The following is a 21427-nucleotide window of genomic DNA, read 5'->3' as shown; positions in this document are numbered from 1 at the left end:
TTACAATCTACTCAGCCTGAATGTCCATAGACGTGTTCCTGGAAACTATTCTGTGAATATGGAAGCATGAGGCACGTTGTCAGGTATATGGTAAACATAATTCCCACTGATTTGAATGCTAGTGGACTAAGCTATCATGGACCGTCTAAAAATATGATGTCTGACCTTGGTGCTCAGTGAGGTTCCTTTCCTGAGCTCTTTGAGAAAGGTGGGCTAAGATGTCCTTTGGAGGTGCCCAGCTTTCTATGCTGACTATAAAAGGAGCCTAGGTTAAACCGGACCAAGTTTAGATGGTTGAAGTAAGAGGAATCCCATCTCATGTGCTTACTTTTGCAAAATGAGGTTTTGAACATCTGTATCATCTTGATACAATAAATGTACACAGAGACAGTTGCAGATTTTTTAATTTGTTTTGATACCTAGTACAGAAACTTTTAACTTTTTGCTCCTATTCAATCCTGTTAAAATTTTCATGTGCTTATTCCTGTTACGAGTTCAGTTTTCGTTGTATTTCTTGTATAAAGTACTGGAGTAGCTAAGCCCATAACATCTAAAATAAATTGTTAAATGTTGAGTGTAATCTGTTCTAACTAAGGTCTTAAGGTGAAAGTGACGAATAATGCATACTATAGTTGCAGCTGTAATGTGAAGGCTTGGAGACAACCAAATCCCTAACTTAATTTGGCCTTTTAATGTGAAGTACTTAACTCATTGTCATAGCTATGATTTTAAGTCTATTTTGTTAGTGAGTTTGGTATTCCAATAGAGTAAGTGCACAGCTCACCAAGACTGCATAAAATCTCGAGTAACACCAGACCCTTCGTGAATCTTTGGGTGGAGAAGCAGCTTCTGTTTCACTTGGGGAGGCATAGGTCTCAAATCTGATAATGTATAGCATACTGGTACAATAATCCGTATTAGTCCACCAAGGTGGAGTCTCTTTTACTCAAGAAATTTTGGTCTATGGGCTATCAATTTAAAAGGGCAAGTATTTAATCCTCTAGAGCAGAACTAAAATAGTTCGCTCAAAACAATGGAAAATAAAATCACATATGCACTATATAAGCCAGGTATACCCAGGCATACACACACACATACAATGTTAGCACTTCAGCTATTTTGGTAGAACAGGAAACGAAGAAAAAGCTGATAACACCATTTATCAGCTCTGAGCTACAAGTAAATTTTCCACTGCAAAACTGAGATTACAGATATTAGTAGGCGCAAATCTGTATATTTATTTCACAGTAATATTTACCATTTGTTACATTTTTTAATATATATACATTAAACAGCACCTAAAACCATACACTAGTCAGCATGCTTGACACTGTAAAGTTAGGACACGCACCTGTTGATCCTTTCATGTTATCTTCTTTATTGGTCTCAGTAAAACTATTTCTGTGACTGAGAGCTATTATATGAAAAAATGTGGTGTTTTTCTTGTTTTCAGATAAAATACTTAAGTTCTCAATTCTCCAAATATCTGTGGACCAGAATAACTGTGTATTTCAGTAGCATATTTTCGGTGAATCACTACATCTTTAAATAGAATTCTAGTTAAAAACAATAGTACATGAACAGATCCTGCTAAATTACAGTTAAATTTATGATTTTCAGTTCTTAATTGAAATTCAGATTTGGAATACTGGTCTTGAGAGCCATGAAAAATGACTTGGCAATTCCCCTGCTTTTGAATATGTCTTCTATGATAGGCTTATAAATGCCATTTTCAACACTGTTTTCTACAAAAATATTGCAGTAGTATCTTATGTTACTGCCTAATCCAAGCTACCTGTACTGAGACAACTGACAGCTAAATAAATTTTTTGTCAGAAAAACTGCTAAATATTTGAATGGAAAGAGGTTAAAAATTCTACCTTCTAAGACATATACTGGTAGAGTATTTTTCCATTGTGATATGTAACTCTGTAAATGCCAGAAGCATGTAAATTTCAAATTATTTGGGACAAATCTGATTTATTAGCCATCTGTAGGAACAACTACCGTGACATGGCTCTGACTATAGGCTGTATAATCCTACCATCCATAATCACATAATGGTTATGACCATAGTCTCAAAAGGCAGAGTACAAGAAGAAAATAAATAACTGTGTTTTAAGGAGTTTCTAGGTTGCATATCATCCCAAAGAATTGAATATTTGTACTTAATAAGGACCATGAAATCAACCCTCTTTACTTAATCTTCACAAAAGTCCTTGTGAAGTAGGTTATTGTTTTATGAATAGGGAAAACTAGGAAAAAAGTTGATAGTTTGGTAGGAAGATGGCTGAGACTGGCAGGAATTCCCTGTTACTCATTCCTGGGCTCATATCTCTCAGTTATTTTTTTTCTCCTGCATAAGATAGGGCTGTTTCTGTGCTTACGGACTGTGTTTGGGAGTCGTGTCATTGGGACTGGACATGATGATATCTATGATTTCTATAAAATGTATCTGTAGCAGCTGTGCACACAAAGCGTATCGTCTTCCCAAAAATTGAAAATGGAGGTGCAATATAATCCAAACAATATTTAAGTCTTCTGGAAGATTCCTTTGTAGACCAGGAGACATTAATTTATATAGTGGCAAATGGTATAAAAATATCTTTGTGAAAATACTGTGTTTCTGTGATATATCAGGGTTGTATCGTTGCCAGCAGAGACTTGTATAACAATGTAAATGGCTTTTTAAGTGTTTGTTTCCATCCAGGGCTCTTTCAGGCCAGGCACTTCCCAATCTCATTGTTTCTTTGTTCTAGCGGATGTACAAAGCACTGAGTGTTTTGTTTTCTGGACCAGAGAGATTAGATAAAGTCTGAATTTCTGAACTTCACCTTCTAGGCACGCAACTCTTTTCTTTGCTAATGCACCTTAGAAGACAGATTACCCAGGACAGTATAAGCGCTTCTAAAAATGTGTATGTCTTCTTTTGTAGAATTTGGCAAATAATGCAGATTACAATGTTGATTACTTTTGCAGGACTAAAGAGCAGTCAACCTTATCCTAACTTTGTCAGAGAGAGAGTTAAACTTCTTGCCATGACTGTTCTCTTGATATCAGTCAAATTAAAACTTTTTCAGCTGGCTGTGCATCTGACCATATATAGCGCTGGAATTTATTTCTGACTCGCAAAGTTTGACCTTTCTGATTAGAACAATTGCCTTCAAGGAACAAGATTATACCCCCACTATTCATTCTTGCCAACATAATAGTCTTTAGTGGCTTAGTATATATTATAGGTGGAGTTGGTGGTCAAGTCTATTGTTAACATTTCCTGACACTTTTCATTAAAACCTCCTGTTGCAGTTGCTGTAATTGGGTGAAATTTTAACTATTTGGCTTGAAGTTTGATGTGCTTGGTCTTTGACTTGAGTTTTAATCCCCCCCCCCCCGATTTAAACAGACTTAGTTTGGCCTTTAAGAAAGAGGTCAAAAAAAAAAGATATTTATTTTTCTTTATTGATTTTGTTGATATAAATTTCATCTTTCTTTCTGAAGAGCACTAGCATCTCTGTAGTCCAAAGCAAGAATCTGAATTTAAGCAGGGACCTGGGTTCAAGGGGATGCACTATTTTTCACAGAGTCATAGAATGATTGAGGTTGGAAGGGACCTCTGGAGGTCATCTGGTCCAAGCCCCCCTGCTCAATCAGGGCCACCTAGACCTGGTTGCCCAGGACCATGTCCGGACAGCTTTTGAATGTCTCTAAGGAAGGACATTCTCCCTTAAAATTCCTAATATACTTGGTTGACAGAGCATATCAGCAGAACGTGGCAGCAGTGTGTTCTCAGCAGAGCTCTGCAATAAGCTGTTAAACCCTCTGCACCATCCAGGGTTTGAAGAAAAAGAAGCTTAAAGGCTACTAGCCCCATGATACTCTTACTGCTGTATTTGTAGGGCAGGGTAGGGGTAGGTTTGACTTTGTCCTTTTAGCCTTTACAGTGCAGTTTGTAATTATGTCATCTCACATTCTTTCTCCTGTCTTGTTCAGGAATCCAGACAGCAGTGACGGCACTGGAAATACAGCCTTATTCTGTGTTTAAGGCAGTGTTTATAGGGAGACGTTAATTCTCTACCTGGATGCACCCTGTCTGATGCTAGGCAAGAGTAGCACAGAGTGTACTCACGTGAAAGCCAAATGTAGTTGTTAAATTGTTGGGAAACCTTTATTCTTTAACTCCCCGACATGTGAATGTTTGATTTGGCTGCTTTGGGTTGTTTTATGATACCTTTTTAATATGCAATTGCCTAACCTTATTGGGATATATAAATGTCAATACTTTAGTACATCAACTTGTAACACATTTCTTTTGATTTACATGAAGTCTTGTGAATGATGAAATACACCTGGAGAATACAAGCAACCAGAGTGAGTTGTTTTGGTCAATGTTTGCCATCCCTTTAGTGTATTGTATTTTACAGGTGATTTTACTTGAGAGCTCCTTAATAAACACCATAATGAATGTTGAGAGTTTCTCAGAGAAATAGTCCCAATTAAATATAGTTCCTAAAAGTTTATCCAACGTACTATTTGGGTTTTTTTTTTAAGTTGTATGAACAATACTACAGCAGAGCAGAAGCGTATTCTATCAGAATCTGTTTGAAGTGGTTGAAGTTAATACTAAAAGCAAAGGATTGTTGCCCCTAAAATTGTCTAAATGCTCATGCCCATTAGTGATAAAGTCTTTAGCATGAGTGCTAGGAAATGAAAGCCACTGGTACCATTGTATCTATAAAGCAACTTTACACTGAGGCATGGAGTGTGATTTGCTGGGTTTGCATGTTTGCTGTTTCTTATTAAAGTTGTTACAGTTTTACTATCAGCAGATTTCTGAGCTTGTTACATACATCTACAACTAGAAGTATTTTCCTACATGTGTGTGGTGTTTGTGTGTGTGAGAGTGAGTGTGTACACATATGCACAAGTAACATTTCTGAATTCTGCAGGACTCTGGACATGTTTCAGTGATACGATGTTTATAAATAGAAAGACAAAGGCTTTTCGAAAAGTATTGAGCATGATGATGATAAAGGAGAGTTCAGAAGGTTTTTTGTGCTGCTGTCTAAAACATCAGACAGTCCCGGTGCAAAAATCACTAGTTTATGTTTTCTGTTGGGTTTTTTTGTTGTTGTCTTTTTTTTTTTTTTTTTTTTTTTTAACTACAGATCCTTTACCACCACCTCGAGTTGAAATTAATAAGGAAAAAGCTACACTTACAAGCTTGCAGGTTCAGTGGGATCCTTCCCCAGGAAAGGTGGACTTGTATAACCTAGTATTATTTGATCATGAAAATAAAAAGATACAAGAAGTCTCTGTACCAGGAAGTATTTCAAAAACAGAATACACATTTTCTAGTCTCATCCCTGGGAATAAATACAATGTTGTCCTCAGCGCAGCTGCTGGAAATAAGACTACCCCAGAACTTCACACAAGTGGATCTACTGGTAGGAGTTCTTTTACTGTAGTTCATCTAAATAAAACCATTTAACAGTGTTTTGCGGTTCTGCATTTTGAAATTAACAAATATATCTAACTCTTCTACCTGGCGAGATATATATATATATTATATGTAAGTATGTATTGATTATAAGTAGAAATAAACAAAGCATGAATCTCTGACTAACATAAAAGAGAGTTTTTTGCTAAGGATGGAATTTTTTTTAATGTTTTTATGAAGTATTTGGACATAAATTTGGTGTTGGGTTTTCACTAACCCTAAAGAAACTCAACATATTTCAAAAGTAAATCTGTTTAAAATTGCTGAAATTGTGGCGATAACCATTAGGCCTTAAGCATGTGGGTTTTGTTCCAACAGTGCCATCCCCTGTGAAAAATATTCAGGTCACTGTCAAGACAGACACTATCCATGCTTCATGGTCTCCTGGCTCTGGCCACGTGGATTCTTACAGGCTGGTGTTAACGGATAATCATGTCCCAGTTCATGAGATTCACCAAGAAGATCCTCTGACTTCCTACAGTTTTTCAGGACTTACAGCAGGCCACCTGTATAACCTCTCTATCATAACCCAGGCTGCAGGACTGGAGAGCAGCAGTTCTCAAACAGTCAGGACAGGTATGATTTCAGAATTTGTCACAACAGAACAAGAAGCTAAGGCCATAATCTAATAATATTACAGTCGATTTTTCAGAATAATAAATGATTCATGTTCCAAGTGTATATTCCCAGACTTCAGTGGCTGAATTACCCTTGGCAGGTGTTTCTCTCCAAAGGCTATAGAGGGAGTTAGAGACACCATACGCTTATTCAGCTCCTGAAGTTAGCACTGCAGCAAAGTTAGTGGCTAAATCAGCTTGTAGGGTGTCTGCAGCGAGCTTAGCTGCACTGCTTAATGTAGGCAGCTCCATTAAACGTGAAGTTAGGTATTAACAATCTGAGCCTAGGTGCCCTGGTATCATCTTCCATCTGTGGAACAGGTTCATCTAGCTCCTGTACAAACTTCTTCAGTGAACAGAAGCAGTGTGTAGTCTGCTTATTTTACAGTACTGAAGACAGTTTAACTCCATGATTCTTACTTAGCTGAATGGGAGATGTAGAGCTTGTGAGTTTTGCAAAAAAATATTTTCTGTGATTTTTTTTTTTTTGATTGCAAAATAGCTCCAGTTCTGAAAAGGAAGTGGGGAAAAAAAAATGTAGAGCAGGTTAAGAACTTTAAAATTGAATGGGTTTTGGGGGTTCTTTTTTTTGTTTGTTTGTTTTTATTTTTTACAGAGAAATACTGATTCACAGAAACAGAGTTTTAGAAATTATTTTGGGGGGAGGGAGGTTCTTCAGGGTAGAGTTCTGTGGTCATACAGAGGAAGATAAGATGACATCCTACTAGACTTCAATGGTTAAAACACTCATGTAAACAAAACCAGGGTCATGCAGTTGCTTTCCTAATTTCTAGGAAACATGAGGTACAGTTTCTCCTACAGAAATCTCACCATGTAAACATAATTTAATATCAAGTGAACAATATTGTGGTGTCTAGGGCACATAGATGACTGCTGTTGTCACCTGGCACTGGTTGTTCTGGGGATTATATTCTTGCTTAATTTTATTTCTTCAGAATTTTTTATTTCTTCTTGTTGTGGGGTGCAAAAACTTTAAATCTCACAGGTTTTCTCAGGGTGCAGAAGCACTTCATCTAGCTTGCAGTGAGGTCCTCTATTTCAGTACCCAGCATGCCCAGAGCCTGAGAAATTAAGATACTGGGGGTGGCTATGCTTTTCTTTTGGTAGAGCATTTGAATAAAGGAGTTGGATGGATTCCAATCCCTTCTACACTGGTGTAAATCAGGCATAGCTTCAATGATGCTGTAGGATTTACCAAAATGCACGCAGACGTCTCTGTTCTTAGGAGCATGTACCTGGTCTGTTTTATAGTGAGCATGACTAGTGTGAATGCAGACATAGCTAACAAATTTTGTATTCTGTGAAACAAGAGTGGGCATAGTGAGAGGTGTCACTCTCAGCAGTAGAATATCTTAAACAGGGCTGGGTTCGGTTTCACTGTAACCAGAATTTGCCCTTTCACTGTTCAGGCACAATCATTCATACTCCATCTGACATAACTATTCAAAAGCAGAACTTAAGTATTGTAGTTTGGAGGCAGCAGGTCGTACACATTCTCTGCTGGAAATATTTTATTCTTTTTCTTATTTTCTATTTTTAGCCCCAGCCGAAGTCTTAGATTTGACGGTGACTAACGATGACAGCTTAGATGCTTTAAAAGTTCAGTGGAGAAGACCTTCAGGAAACCTCAATTTCTATAATATCACTCTGTCTCATCTTGGATCAGTTAAAGAAGTCAAAACTCTACAGCCACTGGTTACAGAGACTCACTTTGACAAGCTAACTCCAGGACGTCTTTATCAGGTTACTGCCCGCACAATCAGTGGTGAATTGTTTACTGATCGGATGGCAACTGGCAGAACATGTAAGTCTTTTGCTTCAGTAAGAACATTGTAACCAATGCTATTTTTGCCTACACTGGCCTTGTAGAAAATCATTGTAGGAGACAAAATTATTTGGATTTCAGGGAAAATAAGATAAAGAGCACAATATTGTTCCAGGAGTACCCTTTCCTGACTCTCTGGCAACAGTTAATCTGGCAGCCAAACCCACCTTCAGCATAGCTTGGGAGCAGGAAACAATAACGCATTTTGGACCTTATAGTTGTGTGAATCTCTTACAAAACTGTTCCACACCACTACACTTCTGACCAACTTTGTTATCTTGAATTCAACTCAGCATAGTATATAAAATGTATTATATCATGGGGAAGTCTGCTTGTATCAAATTGTTAACAGATTTTTAAGTAATTTTGAAAGGTCTAATATTACCTCTTGCTCCAAATACAAATCTACAAATAGGAAAAGATTAGGTCTCGGCTTTCTTTAGTACCAACAGCATGGATTAAGGAAGGCATGTGGCAGCCTGGGTAGAGCTGGGTTATGATTTTTTTAATTTTCTTTTAGAAGTATAATTTTCTTTCACATATCTCTTGTATGAGTTCTGAACCTGAAAAATGCTGTCATGATACTCCCACAGCGTTGCTGGTCACAGAGCCATGTCATCTTCTCCACACCAGCCTAGCCCAGGCAGAATTTAGATAGGAAAAAATATGTAAGTGGGTGAAGAATACATATATAAATTGCTAGTAGACTCAAAGCCAAGAAATATAAAATGTGTGTGTGTGAGAGAGAGCAGAGTATCTATTTTAGAGAATATTTATCATCTACAACTAAACCTGTGAAAGGCACATCCTTGACATATAGCTGCTACCCCCGTTCTCATGCAGACTGGAAGAGACCTGAGAAGCCTTTCAGGTCCAAGAAGGACAAAGCTGGACTGGTTATATGCATGTCTTTTTTGTTTGTCTAGCCTACCATTAAAGATCTTAAAAGATTCCCATTTCTGTCTGAAGGGAGAGCTTCAGGCCCTCACTCAAACCACTGACCCTCAGATCTGTGACCTAGACCCAGTACTTTCAAAGCTGAAGATGTAGAAGTCCCGTTTCCAAGGATGCTGATCATGTGCAGTTCCTTCCCTTGACTTTTCCATAGGTACCAAGAGTTTTGAAAACAGAGTCACTTCAGCAGAAGCTTTGTGGCCTAAAGATCCATTTGTAGGTCCAGGCAGTCAGGTCTACAGGTACTGAAGGGGTTAAATTCTTAGGATCCCTCTGTAACTCACAGAGAGAGCTGGATGCCAAGACTATAATCCACATCACTCTGTGCTGAGAGGGTGCCAAACCAGCAGCAGAAGCTGCTGAGAAGTGTTATGGTAAGGAATATGGACATTTCAGGGACTGAAACTTATGCCATAAGGGTGTAATGATGTCCAGCCAGGCTGACAAGGCTGAACGTTATCTGTTGTGATGTAAGTACACCCATGCTTCCTAAGAAAACAGTGTGCTTAGATCCACTCGCTCAGCAATTCAAACGTATCTCCCATATTCACTGGCATGTGGGAGATCTAGGTTTGACACCCAGCTATGTCTGTGGGAAGTGACACTGGCAATTATTTTGTGGTGCTAGTAGAAATCTCTCAGTCCTTTACTGAGCAATTAAGCTAAGCCAGAGAAAACACGAGAGCATGATTCTAGCCTTGCAGTTTACAGCTAATACTTGTTGATGGTCTCAGGGCTCCAATGCTGATCTCTGAGGATCTTAACACTAAGTTATAGGTATCCTAACCTAAGTATCTGCATCTGTCTTCCAGTCTCCGTTTGTTGTGGTTAATATTTAATTATTCCATGAAAATCACAAGAGCTTCAGTGGTCCAGTGTGACTTGCAGCAGTAGGGCAGGAAGGCTGAGCATGTAAATTCGGGACCCTTGAAGTGGAGGACAGGACAGAGTGGAGGGTTTAACGGACCTCTGAAACGTGGTGCCTTACAGCTCAGAGGGACTAGGATATGCAAAGTCTTTACACAAGAAGCCATCAGACTTTGCATTTCTGCTGCTGAGAACAGAATTTGGCTCATAGCAAAGGAAGCTTTGGCCATAGCTTTGAATAATTGATTGACAGTTTCTAGATGAACTTAAGTCCAGGAAAAAACTGGGAAGCTAACTGAAAACTGCAAGATGATCTGAGAAGTCCATGGTGGAGATTTTTCCTGCACCAAGAAGGTTTCCCCATTTCTGGTGTCAGAAACCGACAGTGAGTGGTTTGGGTGGGGAAGAGTAAAAATTGTCTTTAAAATGAATGCCAACCTTTGTAACAAGATACGCCACGTTCCTCTAACTGATCCAAGTATTTCTAGAAAAAGCTATGCTGCGAGACAGGTTTTGCCAGTGCTCAGTTGCACCTTACCAGAAATAACCCACTTGAGAATTACTCCCTCAATCTATTTCAGTTCCCCTCAAAGTTTCTGAGCTGAGAGCCGGTGGTGGTGGCTGGCTGCGGTCCCTGCGAGTGAACTGGCTGCCCCCTGCGGGAGACTGGGAGAGGTACCACCTGCTCCTGTGGAACCGCTCGGCCCTGGTGCTCAACACCACCCTCGAGAAGGACACCACGGAGTACCTCATCCACGACGTGGGCCTCATCCCGGGGAGGCAGTACAGCGTGGATGTCATTGTGGAGAGTGGGGATTTGCAGAGCAAGACTAGCTGCACAGGGAGAACAGGTCAGTGTGCTGATCTGGGAAGTGTGAAAGTGCAAAATGCTCCGCGGGGCTTTGTGGACAATAAAAAAGAATACTTGAGAATCCACAGGTGAACTTCATTATTAACACAGTAAAAAGGAGCTCCCTTGTAAACAACAGAAATAATTATTTTTAGTGGTTTCTGTGAACACTTTCAGGGTTATTTTTGTGGTAAATGTTTTGTTAGTGAAAGTTTTGGAAATTATATCACCACTCTTCATGACTGAGACATTACACTACATGTATAACGTTTCACTGTTATGTTTTGTAATAGATTTTAGATTCTCGATACAGTTCTTCAAAAGAGCAATATAGATCTTCCTGTATTCATCAGTATTTTTGGTGGCAAACTGGTTTCCTTGCCAACCTGTATAAAGAATATCAATGATGTTAACCAAAACTGGCTGAGGTATATGTTAGTGTGGCTGTTCCATAACATCCCAGTTCTTGTTCTTGTGCTCCAGAAAGAAAATGGGATTAGTCTGTTCAAGTCAGCCTTTCCAAAGGAAATCCATATACGCTGCAGGGACATGAGTAGAATTCTTCTGCAGCGTGTTAGTCAAAGCCACGTCTGATTGCTTCAAGCTTAAAAAATAATTGCAACATAACTGTTAATGTTTCTGCTCCATAAATGCAAAATAAGTGCAATTCAGAGGAAAAGAAGACTTGGATGAGGAGTATCAGGCAAGGCTCCAGCCTGAGCCTTATCTCACTGAAAAATGTGAGAGAAGATAGGGCTACTCCTCACCTTTTCTTGTGCTCACCTTTCCTGCTGCACACTTACCTGTCATTCCTGTAGGGCTTGATTTTAATAATTTTGTGCAATGACAAGACCAGTAGAAGCTACAGAACTGAAACTTTCTCTAACTTCTAGCCAACTTGATCAGAGCGAGTCACATTCTCTTCTTGCTTACTTTGATATACATTACAAATAGGTTAGTTTCTTATGGTGTTGCTTTTAATTGACACAACTACGCAATTAGAACGTGGTCCAATAAATAATATCCAGCAGTGGGTGTTTCACAACTGTGTTTGACCCACAGTCAGGTACATAATGTACCTGTTAAGAAGCATAGGTATTAGGCCCTATTCTGACTTAATTTTCTCTTACTTAAACCCACAATCTTCGAAAGTGAGTTGTGTTTCAATGTAATAGGGACAAAATCAGATCAGGGCACTACATCAGGCAACAGATGCCCTCTGTGTGCATACATGCGCACACACACACACAGGCACACACACAGAAATTCACTGATCAGATTCTTTCTTTTATACCACTGTAAGTTCAGATTGTCTCCCAACTTGACTGAGATACGAACCAGTGCAAAATCAATGTCACTGATCCTGTAATTTGCATTCTTGTTTGTTATAGCTAAATTGGCGTAGGTCTGGTTTATGGTACAAATGTTTTATATCCCTGTCTAGCACCCACAGTTCAAGAGGAAGCTCACTGTCTTTGCAGCATTTCCATTCGTACTAAAATATAAATCCTGACATAAGTTTAAACATAAGCATTACAGCCATAATGTATTGCTGAAGTCTGCTGCTACAGCCCTTTACTGAAAGAGTAGTACAAATACTAGATATTAATAATATAGATAATAATAGTATTATCTATAATATATAATATTATAGATAATACTAATAGTACAAATACCAGAAGACTGGCTTCTTAGAGATAGGTAAAGAATCTCCTCTTGATTACAAATAGTCTGTTGCTGTCCCATTTCTGTCTTATGGAACATATTCTTTACAGCAGCTTGAGCTATAGCATGTGTGTTCGCTACAAAGTCCTGTTCTCATGATATTTGTGTACTTTTACAGCTCCAGAGCCTGTTCTCCATCTCCGTGTGAAGCATGCTAATGAATCTTCACTTAGTGTCATGTGGATGACACCTGTTGCAGAATGGGACAGCTATGTGGTTTCACTGGGAGACAGGGATCTTACTGTCATAAAAAAAGGACTTGCAAAAGAAGCTAAGGAATTCACTTTCACTGACTTGGTACCTGGAAGAAAATACACAGCTACCATCACTACCATTAGTGGGATTTTAAGTAACTGGACTTCAGTGGAAGGAAGAACAGGTATCATCTTGTCAGACTATTTTAATCTTTACTTCTGTTAACCTTTAACAACCTTCTTTGCGTTTTAGTGACCTGAATGAACTCAGTTTCTAAATCTCAAAAGTTTTGAATTTACGTTTGTTTCCTCAATAGAAATGTTATGTTTCTAAGTCTCTTATTTCTGCCTGTCAGTTATCTTGCAATATTTATTTAAGGTTTTGGGGAAATGGGTATGTAATTCCTGGCAAAACGGTTTCCTGAAATATTATGTCAGGTCTGATCAATCTACGTTAGCACGATATTCCACATAAGAAGAAAAATTTTCACTGGATATCTTTAGGGAGGTCATTTCCTTCATTCAAAGCATTCATCATCTGGAGGAAAAAAACCCACCATCATACAGGAAAACATTGCTTTAGGGGGAACATTCCAAGGTTGACAGACACAAAACATATGTGACCTTGAAAATGCGTTTTCAATCTCTCCGCTCTTCTGATTCCAGAATCTATCTGTCACTTAGGATGACTGTGACACAAGGAAGGTCCCATTCCCACCCCCTGCAGGGTGCTAATTTTGTGCACGTGTGCAAGTTTTAAACCATATGTGTTGCTTTACTCTGTTTGGATTATGCATTCTCCAGTGCAAGCAAAGTCCTAAAATGTAGCTCTGGTCTGGCACAGCACAGGGAAAAACAAGCTGCTGGTGTCTGAATCTAGTCATGGCTATGGCTTGATAGTGGTCTGTCCTTACATGTTGTGACTCCTTCCACAGGAAAAATTTGACTTACACTTTCATTTCTCTGCTATGTGATTAGATAGCTGGGATTTCATTTCTTTCTGCCTTATGCCCCTTTAGAAGGCCTATTCAGGTATAAAGTTTGCAGTGTCCCACTTCACTAGTATGAACCAATACTTGAAAATACATCAGGCAGGGATAGTGTGTTAACATGACATTCAGTGATGAAGACTGAATATCAATTAAATTGAATGTAGGTCTTAATAAGCATTCCAAACCCCTGAATCTTCTTTGCAGTAGGACGGCTTACTAGGCTTGTAAAATACTGTTGTAATATGACAGAAGTAGGTCTTAGATGCATCCCAGGTTGGTCATCTTTAGCACAGAAATGTGGCACTTCATTGTCTTGTTGGAGCTTACTGTGTCATGACAGCATTATAAAACATGTGGGATTTTTGATTCAGTTTTTTATCAACATAACATTTTTTCAGCTATGTGCCTAATTTTCTACCTTTCTTAAATGATTGCAAATTCAGTACTATGTGTGCAAAAAGGCCGATATAAAACGAGATGGAACTTGCAGTTGCATTTGATAAAGTTAGTGTTCTTTATTTCAGTTGTGCTTGGTCGTGTAAGCAGAAATACTTAGAAAGAAGTAACTGTATTTCCTTACTTTGACCAAATGCTGTCAAATTAAAGAAAAAAATATTTTGGGTAAAATTTGTGCTAGATATTACGTGCCTTTTTGTTCTTTCTTTTTCCTTTTTAATCTGGCAAGTTCACCAGCTTATACTTAGAGAAATGTTCCGTTTGCTTAACAATTAATTCATCTTTTGATGCTAGAAAAGTTAGTATCCTGCAGATCTTCTGACATAAAATTAAAACCAAAACCATCCATCTCAGTTACCCCCAAAATTAAAGGGTCTGACACTTTGCTGATGTGTAATGACTATGCCTGAGGTATTCATCAAACTAGTTTGCCATTCAGTAGGAATGAGAGACAATGAATAGGAGAGGAAAGGGAGAAAGTCACAGACTCTATTTGAAATAGTCATCAAAAAAACCGACTGATTTCCTAAATTGATGGCTCTTGTTTAATGATATTTATGAAATGCTATCTCCTCCAGTTCCCTGATCTTGAATCATTTTAGCCTGAGAAAAGCTGTACTAAAGCCTGAACGACCTTTCTGTGCCTTAGATAGTTTCCCATAGACCACATCCCATCAGACAGGAAGCAGTCCACAGTTAGATTATTTTTAGCCCTGTTGAGTCTGGCTGCAAATTGGAATGTTCTTTTGATGCACTTCCTCAGTGTGACTAAACTTGGGTTATTTGGGGGATTTTGTTTTGGTTTATTTTGTTTCTCCTCAGTAACATTATGACAATTTTCTTTGCAGTGCCAGCCCAAGTGACTGGTCTGACCGTGGCAAGTCAGGGATCAACCAACAGCTTGTTCACCAACTGGACAAGAGCACTGGGAGATGTAGACTCATACCAAGTGCTACTGATTCACGAGAATGTTGTCATTAAAAATGAGACTGTTCCCAGTGAAACCAACAGATACCACTTCTATCCCCTGAAACCTGGAGGACTCTATTCAGTTGTTGTCACCACTGTCAGTGGTGGGATATCTTCAAGGCAAACGATCGCAGAGGGGAGGACAGGTAAAAAGGAAAATACTCCATCATGTCTTTTGTCAGTTCCTAAAAAGCTGAATTTATTAAAGGGAATGGTCTTATGATTAAGCCACTGCACTGAAAATTCAGAAACACAGGAATTTCAGCCATATAATTCCTGTGTATGACCACAGACATACTGTGGATCCAGATTCATATTAATGTATCTTTGGGGAGCTAACAGCTCTGCCTACAGGAGGAACTCTGTAGAGCAGGATCACTCTGAGTGAAGACAAAAATATGCCCTGAGAGGGCTGTACAGCTGTGGTGGGTGAATCACTCCTTTGGAAGGGACTTTCTAGTTCCATTGACTAGATGGCAGCCTAGGGTGATTGGGTGCAAATTAGCTGCCTAAAGGTGGTGGGATGAATTTGTGTCTCTGTCTCTCATGACACATTCTTTTTTCCAATCCAATATTAAAGGATGTCCACCAGTGCTAATTACTTACTATGAAGCCCTTCTATACTGCATAGGACAGGATGTACTATTGTGTCAAAATCTGTAAGTTTAATGACTCATGAAATGTAATACCAGTCCTTTGGATATTTAGATAGGTGAAACTGCCCTGTGCTGTCAATTTTTCCCTCTTTTATGTGAATCTGGCAAAGGCTGGGCATTCTGCAGTTGGCTCCAATGTTCTTCTTGAAAACAACTCCTCTCAGTTTAAAAAAAAAAAAAAAAAACAATTGGAGAAGAATAACGTTAAAAGGCTTAAAGTACATAAACATATTTTGTAAAATCTAGGGGGTTTGACTCTGACAGCTGCTGGCCAGCCCCTCTTCTGAGGTAAATCAGTTTAGTTTATCAGAGTCCAGTGAAAATGTGGCAGCTCATTATGATTAAGGTAATCATGATAATTCTGATGATAGTTTTGTACTTGAGTGATGATGGTTCTGGCAATGTGAAACCTTTGAGCTCACTTTGCTGGCCTGAAAAAAAACTTGCATTCATGTTTTGGCCACTAGGCGTCAGAGAACTCATTGTAAATGAAACATATTCTGCTATGGGCCTGAACTTCATACAAGCCTCAGTAGTTTTTGCTATTACTGATGAATGGCAATTTGAGAGGGTAACTCATCTTCTGGGATTTTAGAAGTGCTGGGGTCAGGTCACCAAAGACAATTTCCTTCACTGTATCCAAAAGAGCAGATGAGTACTGCTGAGTGGGAGTCAGTGCAGAGCTTCTCAGGACTCCCAGACTGCTTATTTTGCAGAGTGGCATTCCAGGCATTCTCACAACAGGAATTGGCTAGTTAAAGCTCTTCTGGTTTTTCCTTTTTGTTGCACAGTTCCTTCCAGCGTGACTGGAGTAACAGTAAATAACTCAGGTCGCAGTGACTACCTCAGTGTTTCTTGGCTGCCAGCTTCTGGAGATGTAGACAGTTATTTGGTAACGCTCTCTCACGATGACCAGATTGTTCAGACTCTCACCATTTCCAAATCCTTCAGTGAATGCTCCTTCAGCAGCCTCACTCCTGGGACGCTTTACAATGTGATGATAACCACAAAGAGTGGGAAGTATGAAAATTATTCCTTCAGCCAGGAACGAACAGGTAAAGAGAGCCTCTGAGTAAATCCAGTCCCCATAACTACTTGCTATAGCTGTTATCAATGATCTATCTACATCTGACTAAACTAGGATGGAGTAAGGGTTGGAGGGTCAAACCATAAAATTACAGCTTTACAGGCTTAGTTTTATTCTTATGCCCCTACTGCTGCTTTATGTCATACAAAGTTACTTTAGCATGAGTAAAAGTCATGTATCAGTCCTTGTAAGTGAGCAGAAATCATGTATCAGTTTTGGCTCAAATGCATTTTCCCCTCTACTTAACCCCTCTGCTTGGATCTTCAAGTATATCCCACAGAGCATCCCCAAAAAAGTTATTCAAACACTGAAAGAATGGGATAGGATAGGCTAACTGCTAAAATATTAGTAAGGTGTGACATAGATTAGTAACACCCATGTCTATTGGTTTTTGTCACATAACACACATCTGTGGTTTTGGTTGTGCAATATTCAAGGAGATTTTTACAGGAATAGAGAAATTTCAGAGAAGCGTGACAGTAACGATGGAAAACTTTTTAGAACTTCCTCGAAAATTGAAAAGGCTGAGACTTTTCACTTGGTAAACCAGTAGAATAAAAGAATGACAGTAATGGGTGTTAAAACGACAAAGAGTATCAAATTAGTGCAGTTTTAGTCTTCTCTTTATGTTTAAGTGAAAATCCAAGGGACAGGCATTTGTATGAGGAGAAGCAAAATCAGGATTAATGTGAACCTTTGGAATTCACTGCTGTAAGCAAAACTGACCAAGTTCCAAAAGACCAAAAATTGGAAAGACAAACCATTGTCATATGATGTAAAGCAGCGTGGAAACTGCAGTTACTATTTTAGAGGGTAGAGTATTGCTTAAATCCACATTGTGGTCTTTTTGCAACTTCCTCAGAAAAGTCTGGTAATTACCACAAGTATAGTCTACTGCCACAGCTCCTGTTACTTCAGGAAGTTACCGCTTTCTGAATCTTTAATTGTATTTTTTCTTTCAGTCCCTTCCAGTGTTCAGGGACTTACTGTCAGCAATTCAGCCAGAAGTGACTACTTGAAGGTGTCCTGGTTACACGCCTCTGGATATTTTGATAATTATGAAGTGATCATCAAGAACAACAATGATTTCATCCAAACAAAAAGTGTCCCAAAGGATGAAAATGAATGTGTGTTCACTAATCTGGTCCCAGGGAGGCAGTACAGTGTCACGGTCAGCACAAAGAGTGGGAAATACGAAACTAGTGAAAGGATCTATGGAAGAACAAGTAAGTAAACACCCTGGAAACATCCTGAGACACTCCAGGATTTTTTTCTATTTACCATACTTAGGCTCAAAGATCTCATATGATTTTAACATAGAATACTTAGTGTGAATCTTTGAATGTTTGTCGTTCCAAATATGGAAAGCAGAATTTGTTTATGACCAGTGTTTAAGTTACAGATGTATAGAAATTAAAAGAAGAGACTTGTACTGTGAAATTGGAAAGCAAATCCTGAAACTTGGAAAACTGAAAAACAGATTTCCCCATAAGCTTAGTATTAATGCTTAAACTGTGCCAGAATGTACAAGATAGTTTTTTCTGGTCGTGGAAATGTATAAGAAAGAAGATAGACTAGACCTCACTCTACTCAAATTACCCAAAGAATTGGAGTTGGAGAACGTGGGGCAAAGATGGTAAGGTGGCTAGTTGTGAGCCAGCAGGAATTTGGATGCAATCCGCCTGTCTTCACCTGTCACTACATGTAAGTTAATGAGTCATGCTAAGAAACCGAGTTTTTTAACACAGATGTAGCACTGGACAAAAATAACTGACCTGTGTCTGGCAGGAGTTGGGAACTGCGCATGTGATGTTGCATCATGTAGATTGCCTCAGGTCTCCCATAGTTCAGGTCTGTTTGCACTTCATTTGTTGGTACATGCAGATCCTGCTCAATTTTTGTTGGCTATGCAAACTCCTTGCAAGCTCTGTTGTTGTTTGTTCATTATTTTTATGCTGATAAATTGTGGACTTTCTGTTTTGAAATGGGACCTTCCAGTGTTAGATATGGTACAAACCACAAACAGCAACCCTTGCAAATAAGTGCAGTCTACTGCTTTTCCTAGGGAACTGAATGAAAAGTTTTAGCTCAGGAGCATGGCTTCAGAGCTATTATCTTCTTGCTGTGACCTGGTAATAAGTACTGAGAAGTTTCCTGTCTGTCTTCTCATCTCTTCAGTGCCAGAGTCAGTGAAGGAACTGACTCTTAGTAATAGGAGCACAGAAGATCTGCAGGTAACTTGGTTAAAGGCTGAAGGGGATGTTGATAAATATGAGATTCAGCTCCTCTTCAATGATATGAAGATCTTCCCACCCATTTTCCTTGGGAACACCGTTGAGGAGTATTGGTTCACAGCTCTGACTCCAGGACGTCTATACAAAATTCTTGTCTTGACCATCAGTGGAGATGCACAACGTGCTACTTTCATAGAAGGCCTGACAAGTAAGAAATAATGTGGTATTTAAAATGTGTTGAGGCTTCTCTAGAGGAAAGAATGAGTCACAGAAAATCAAGGGTGAGCCACAATCTTATTTGAGCTCCTGTAACACTGACAGGACATAAAGACAGCACATCTCATTGAAAATCACACTGGTACTTCAGCCAACTTGATCTGCACTTAATAAACAAATGTCACAGTTACCAATATCTGATTGTTGGCCGATAATCTGATTTGTTGCATAGGAATGGTAATGAAATGTTAGCGTTTGGGTTTTTGTTATTCCCATTGTCGTGGTTTAGCCCCATCCAGCAACTATACCATGCAGCTGCTCTTTTACTCCCTACCCCCTCATCACGCCCAAGAGATGGGGAAGACAATCATGAAAAAGGTGAAACTCAAGAGTTGAGATAAGAACAGCTTAATAATTGAAATTAAATAAAAATAATAACAACAACAACAGTTGTAATGAAAAGGAGGGAGAAGGAGAGAGGAATAAAATCCAAAGAGAAGGAGGGAAAAAATAATCCAAGTGATGCACAATACAATTGCTCACTAGCCACTGACTGATCAATGTCCAGACAGTCCCCAGGCAGTGGTTGGCTGGCCATGGCAAACTCCCCCCAGTTTATATACTTAGAATAATGTTCTATGGTAGGGAATCTCTCTTTGGCCAGTTCAGGTCAGCTGTCCTGGCTGTGTCCCCTCCCCATTTCTTGTGCCCCTCCAGCCCTCTCCTGGCAGGGCCTGAGAAACTGAAAAGTCCTTGACTTAGTATAAACATCACCCAGCAACAACTTCAAACATCATTGCGTTATTAACACTTTTCTCTCGCCAAACCCAAAACACAGCACTGCACCAGCTACTAAGAGGAAAATAAACTCTATCCCAGCTGAAACCAGGACACCTATGTATGCCAGTTGTTTGTTTAGTATCTCTAGGTAAATCACTTAAGCTATTTTACACCTCTACCCACCTGACATGAATGGGTGAGATTATAACTGCAAAACAGCTAACTAATTTAAGTCTAAATAAAGAGATTTGATTTTCTGAGATGTTTCTAAAGTATTATTTGGAGAAGAAGGAGGTTTTCCAGATAAACGAACATATAAATTTTTTCCATTTTTTTTATATTTTCCTTACTGTTGTTCCTGTAAACATAGACTTGCTTTTCTAAAATGGCACAATCCTACACAAATGTCTTCAGCTTTACTTGTGTTTACCCATGACTGAAATTACTTGTACCTGTAAATGCTCTTTGCCCTTTGAATCATTTGCTGTGGCTATAAAAAAGTAGGAATTGAAAAAGTCTGAATCAAACAGGAAACTTGTGAGCAGGTGCCTTTGTGTTCCCTTTTTTTCAGTTCCAAGTGTGGTCAGAAACATTCATGTGTCACCTAATGGCATGACAAACAGCCTGAAAGTGAGCTGGACTCCTGGAGGTGGAGATGTTGATTCCTACACAGTGACTATATTTCAGCAAAACCATCAGCTTGATTCCCAGAGTGTCTCTAAACATGTCTCTGAGCACACGTTTCACAAGTTGGAAGCTGGGGAGCAGTACCAGGTGGTGGTGCAATCTAACAGTGGCACCTTGCACAACAGCTTAGCAGCTTTTGGGAGAACAAGTACGTTTCTTTTGAGACAAGGAGCAAGTTGCATTATGTATTCCCAGAAGCTGACCCTTATGTAATGTTTATGAACACACCATTGGGTATGGGGACACCCAGGCGCACGAGAAGGTTTCATCTCAAAGAGCATTTGAGCCCTTACTCTTGCAGACACTTAGTCATGGGTCTGTTAATACCAGCGAGATCTGGCACGTCAGTAGCTCTACCTGGGTGAATGTGTGTCAAATTCAAGTCCCCAGCCCAAAATGTGCCTTCACAGGATGCATGCAGTTCCATTCCTCCCCAGTCCTATGCCTGTACCCATCTGACAAATACATCTGCAGGGTTCCCTGTAGTCAGATACTGTGTTCTAGCAGAACCCATTGCATGGTCAAGGCTTGTTTAACAATGTATTGCCCCAATATACTGTGTGTGGGAACACACAAAACAGTGGAACACCTTGTTTTTAATCCATTCTCTCTCTTTAGCACCTGCATGCATTTGCTCTGGCCTTGACTTTTGTGCAACAGCTGCTGGCTAACATTTATGTTCTGTGCCACTATTTTGCACCAATTTACCACTTCTTTATTTTTCAGTTCTTTTTCACATGCCTGCCTTAACCGTTTCAGTCAGTTCATCTCACTCTTTTCTCTCTTCATGGTAATTTGTA

General features: G+C 39.2%; 1 protein-coding gene across 4 annotated transcripts in view; it reads left to right on the top strand.

Moving 5' to 3' along the window:
- Positions 1 to 21427, top strand: part of PTPRB (protein tyrosine phosphatase receptor type B) — a 69086-nt gene that overhangs the window by 18121 nt on the left and 29538 nt on the right. For all 4 annotated transcript variants that reach the window (XM_055710985.1, XM_055710984.1, XM_055710983.1 and 1 more), the window contains 10 exons: positions 5166 to 5444; positions 5816 to 6073; positions 7676 to 7939; positions 10363 to 10632; positions 12475 to 12735; positions 14847 to 15113; positions 16415 to 16678; positions 17673 to 17936; positions 18889 to 19152; positions 20512 to 20775. In XM_055710985.1, the coding sequence (XP_055566960.1) occupies positions 5166 to 5444; positions 5816 to 6073; positions 7676 to 7939; positions 10363 to 10632; positions 12475 to 12735; positions 14847 to 15113; positions 16415 to 16678; positions 17673 to 17936; positions 18889 to 19152; positions 20512 to 20775 (2655 nt within the window). The remainder of the gene's footprint in view (positions 1 to 5165; positions 5445 to 5815; positions 6074 to 7675; positions 7940 to 10362; positions 10633 to 12474; positions 12736 to 14846; positions 15114 to 16414; positions 16679 to 17672; positions 17937 to 18888; positions 19153 to 20511; positions 20776 to 21427) is intronic.

The sequence above is a fragment of the Falco cherrug genome, chromosome 5 (assembly GCF_023634085.1).
Source record: "Falco cherrug isolate bFalChe1 chromosome 5, bFalChe1.pri, whole genome shotgun sequence".
In the NCBI taxonomy this organism is placed as follows: domain Eukaryota; kingdom Metazoa; phylum Chordata; class Aves; order Falconiformes; family Falconidae; genus Falco; species Falco cherrug.
The sequence above is the reverse complement of the archived record's forward strand: the minus strand, read 5'-3'. Positions and strand labels throughout refer to the sequence as shown.